This window comes from Psammomys obesus, unplaced genomic scaffold, assembly GCF_907164565.1.
Source record: "Psammomys obesus unplaced genomic scaffold, mPsaObe1.curated_primary_1811, whole genome shotgun sequence".
Taxonomy (NCBI): Eukaryota; Metazoa; Chordata; class Mammalia; order Rodentia; family Muridae; genus Psammomys; species Psammomys obesus.
The window spans coordinates 40,575-45,524 of record NW_026589959.1 but is presented as its reverse complement, the minus strand read 5'-3'; the positions used below and the strand labels follow the sequence as shown (position 1 = coordinate 45,524).

Sequence of the window (4,950 nt, the reverse complement as noted above, 5' to 3'; positions counted from 1 at the left end):
CACACACACACACACACACACACACACACACACACACACACACACACTGAGAGAGAGAGACAGAGAGACAGAGAGAGAGAGAGAGAGAGAGAGAGAGAGAGAGAAAATGGATAGAATCTGAGACCCACAGAAAGTTTTCTCATGTAAAGAAATCAATACAATTATCATAGGAGAAAGACTGAGAAAAAGGAGGAATAGTTGAACAAACCTTGACCATAAATCTCAAACTTGATGGAAGATAAAAAGGCGCACGTCCAAGAAGCTCAGTACCAACCCAGAGGACAATGGCAATGCCACCTGCCCCGAACTTCTCTAGAATGGCATTGTTGAGGAAAGAACAGTCTGTAAAGCTGATGCAGAGAATGCACAACACAGGAGAGTTAGAAAGTTCAGTAATTTTTCATATGAAACTGTTTCAGCCTGAATTTGGTGGGACGAGATGTCTAAAGATATAAAAGAGAAAGATACTGCCCATTAGTGACTATGTACTTGGTAAATTCACGTAAAAGAGGAAACACTGAGACTTTCTAAGGTAAATAAGAACTAGATCATCCATCTCTTGTGGACTTTCATTAAGGGAAATCATAGAGCCTATAGATTGTTGATGGCTCCTGGGAATAGAAGTGTCAATTTTCTTTTTTTTTCTTCCTTCCTTCCTTCCTTCTTTCTTTCTTTCTTCCTTCCTTCCTTTCCTCCTTCCTTCCTTTCTTTCTTCCTTTCTTTTTTCTTTCTTTCTTTCTCTCTTTCTCTTTCTTTCTTTCTTTCTTTCTTTCTTTCTTTCTTTCTTTCTTTCTTTCTTTCTTTCTTTTTTCTTTCTTTTTTTCGATATGCCCTTACTGTTCAGTGCTGGCTACACTTTGTCTTTAAGGCTTTCTATTGAATTTTCAGACATTTTCTAAGGCATGATGGGTATTTTCTTATGCTGTTGTTATGCCTTTTTTGTCAGTCATTTTATTGAGAACTCCCTTTGCTATGTTTTTAAAGAGCAAGGAGTTCATGGGGAAAAGGATTTTAGCATGGGTTTCTTGGCTTCTGCTGTACACATCAGATAGTTCTGGCTCATTAGTTGGACACAGGTGTGTCATTAATACATAATACAATGTTGTATTGTAAGGGAATCTGGACTCTATATTTGTTAAAAGCCATATTTTAATTTAAAATAAAGATAATTAAAATAAATAAATAAAATTATTATAGAAAATGAAAAGCATTCATAGGACAGTTTGATTTATACAGTGAGTTCTAGGCCACTCAGTACTACAAAGAGAGACTTTGGGTCTTAGTTAGGGTTTGTATTGCTGTGAAGAAATGCTATGACCACTGCAGCTCTAATAAAGGAAAACATTTTATTGTGGCTACATTATAGTTCAGAAATTTAGTCCATTGTCAGGCTGTCAGGAAACATGACAGCATGCTGGCAGACACGGTGATGGAGAAGGAGCTGAGAGATCTACATCCAGTTCTACAGGCAGCAGATAGAAAGAGTCCCTGGGCCTGGCTTGAGCACTTGAAACCTCAAAGCCCACCCTGAGTGACACATTTTCTCTAAAAGGCCACCCTTGCTAGTAGTGCCACTCCCCAGGAGCCTATGGTGGGCGTTTTCATTTATAACACCACCACACCCTGTCTTAATTTTCTACCACTATGATGAGACACAATGATCAAGATAACTTGTTAAAGAAAGAGTTTAATGGACGCTTACGGTTCACATGGTAAGTCTATAATCATCACGGCAGGTAGAATGGCAGGCCAGCAGGCAGGCAGGCAGGCATGCAGGCAGGCATAGTGCTGGAACAGTAGTTGAGAGCTTTCAACCTGGTCCACAAATGGAGGACAGAAAGAAAGGTTCACTGGAAGTGGCTTAGGGTTTTGAAAACTCTAAACCCATCACCAGTAATATACATCCTCCAAGAAGGCCACACCTCTTAATTCTTCCCAAACATTCCACCAACTAGTGAACAAACAGAAATATATGAGCCTAACAGAGGCATTCTAATTCAAACCGCCATAGCAGACCCTGCCTCAAAAAAAAAAAAATAAAAAAAATAAAAAAATAAAAAATAAAAAATGTGTTCCTTAGATTTTAAGAAGGAACCGATTTTAGTAAGTGACACTTTTGCACATTTATAGTTTTTCCAGAATTCCTTTAATTAGATGACATTATTCCAAAGGTCAAAGGTGAAGTGTTTTATGCAGGTGTACGGTCTGGCCCAGAGAGCAGCTGTGCAGTGTAAAGACTCCTGATCTACATGAATCTCACTCAGAGTTGGGGACAGAAAAAGTGTGGACCATTAACCACAGGAAAGTGGCTGCTTGAGGTAACAGGATGTATTTCACACTTAACTTGAAATATGTGAAAAAATGTGTGTTCCCCCACACTGACTTGGAGCAAATGTCTCTTAAATTTGTGTTTAACTAAGATGGCAGATTTTTACTTTTAGAAACTCACATAAGAAAGGTTTATTTTTAGCAATTCTTTGGTCACTGTCAGTATCCACAAGATGGCAGCCTCTTCTCAAAGACTGGGGAAAACTCTCAAGTAGTTTTGAGTGAGAAAGTGTTAGGGAAAAGGGGAGGAGAAGAAGGGTAATGATGGAGGGGAGGGGTTTGCTGATGAAAACTAAAGGTTGTGAGATGTGATTTTTTTTTCCCTCTACTTGGTGGAACAGTATCTTGATGTTTCCTGAAGAAGAAACATTAGATATGGAAAACTAATCTTGAGGGGTTTAAAATCTGAATCCTCAGTGAAGAAGGGAAGAGAGAGTGATGAAATCCTTGAGCTTTTTGCTGGTGGTCCTGTGGCTTCAGTTTAACTGTGAGTTTGGACATTTCATTTGTATATAAATTGTGGTGTGTGAAGTTGTTTCTAGTTATTACTCTAGGATAATGGTAGAAGCACCAATGTTTTAAGTCTTTATTTAAAGGGTGGGAGTCCCATGGACAAGTGTCAGCATTCTACAGTGTTAGCATCCCTATGCCTCCAGGTCTGTTTGTCTGACCTTTGTCTTTCTGCACAGGGGTGAGCAGCCAGCAGAAGGTGCAGCAGAACCCAGAATCCCTCAGTGTCCCAGAGGGAGCCATGGCCTCTCTCAACTGCACTTTCAGTGATAGTACTTCCAACAACTTCAGGTGGTACAGACAGCATTCTGGGCAAGGCCTCGAGTTGCTGATATCCATCTTCTCCAATGGTGACAAGGAAGAAGGCAGATTCACAGCTCACCTCAACAGAGCCAGCCTGCATGTTTCCCTGCACATCAGAGACTCCCAACCCAGTGACGCTGCTGTCTACCTCTGTGCAGCAAGCACACAGTGCTCCCCAGGCACCTGCAGCCTGCACACAAACATGCTGTGCTCAGCGAGGTCTGAACTTGAGCATGCTTGATTTTGAAAGTATTTACTTTATGAAAACACCTCATCCTGAACACATAGTGCCCTAAACTTCATGTCCCCTATTCCTCCTTTTTTTTCATAACCCACTGAATCTAATTAGTGGTGGCATATGCTTATGGGTGTGGGATCATCCACTGTTGCATGGGAACCTTCAAGTTCCTAAGGAAAGATGACTCTCCTCACCCACCATCTATCAATTACCAATATCTCCTCAGTAAGGAAAGAGGGGCCTCAGGAGTCCTGTTGCCCTCCATACTTGAATTTCTAGCTGTTTTGGTTTTGTGCATGTCTGGTGCAGGAAACCACCAGGTCCTATGGATTCATGTTGTGCAACAGTCACATCATGTCCAGAGGACATTTTGAAGCTTTCTTTCCTCTCTTCTACATTTTTCCACTTTTCTTCTAAGATGATCCCTAGGCTTTGTTCTGACATGGAGTTGGTAGAGAGGTTTTACTTGTAGATCACCCACAATCTCCTTTTCTCAGCACTTGGATCGTTCTCCCTATCCTTGTAATGCTACAGTTTTCCAACTCCTTCTGTGGTATTTTCCTGACCGTGGAGGGGTTGATATAGATACCCCATTTAGTTTTGAGTTCTCAATACTCTCACTCATTACCCTGGGCAGTTATGCATCTCTGCATTAACCCACTGAAAAAAAAAAAGCTTTTATGACCAAGCTTGAGAACAACACTATTCTAATTGTTGGCTCCTGTTTGACCTCAGTCTCATTAGTTCCTTGCAGCTGGGAGATACACTTTGCGTCTTCCTTGGATGATCATATCATCAGTGCTGGTTCATAGATGGAGTCTCAGAACAGGTCACACCTCTATGAATTTCCTCAGGGCTCCTGGTGTAAACACCATCTCTGCTCCTGTTCAGTGCATGCCAACATCAGTTTTCCCCTTGTTGAATTTTGTACAGATCCAATTCAGTTTCTTTTCTGAAGTCTCACAGTATTCTCTTGTCCCATGCAGCTATTTTTATTACCAAAGAGACTAAAAAGCTAAACATATTTAACAGCACTAAAGACACATGAAAGGCAGAAGTGTCAACAGCAGCTGGTGACTATTGCTGTCAGGCAGTCAAGGTCAGTATCCAAGAATGTGCATGTCAGAGGTAGTTTTTAAATGTTATATGACCATATCCCAAGTTGGAACATGCATGGAGAATGATCGCCCCGATGATTAAGTAATCCCAACATCATTACATCTGCACATGTCCAGTCTCTTCCATAGCCTTATGAGGACCTTAGACAAGGAGACAGACAGCTTTTTCCTCTCTGAAATGGTATTCTCTTGGAGGTTTCTATGCTTTTCCTTAATTGTCCTCTTTTTTTATAATTCTTTTAATAAAAATTGTTTTGACTTTGCATACACATACAAGATAGGAGATCACAAACTCAGATCCTGTTCCAGGTTACACTTTGGTGAATATTAGTGTCTGGCACTGGGGCTTTTGGTCATGTTACACTGTAAAAACAAACAAATAACAAACCATATATATATATATATATATATGTATATGTATATGTATATGTATATGTATATGTATATGTATAT

General features: G+C 40.2%; 1 gene segment (V, D, J or C); it reads left to right on the top strand.

Moving 5' to 3' along the window:
- Positions 1–2,766: 2,766 nt before the first annotated feature.
- Positions 2,767–3,382, top strand: LOC129675514 (T-cell receptor alpha chain V region 2B4-like). The segment is given in 2 exon segments: positions 2,767–2,815; positions 3,018–3,382. Coding segments are annotated over 2 exon segments (414 nt in total).
- The last annotated feature ends 1,568 nt before the right edge of the window (positions 3,383–4,950 follow it).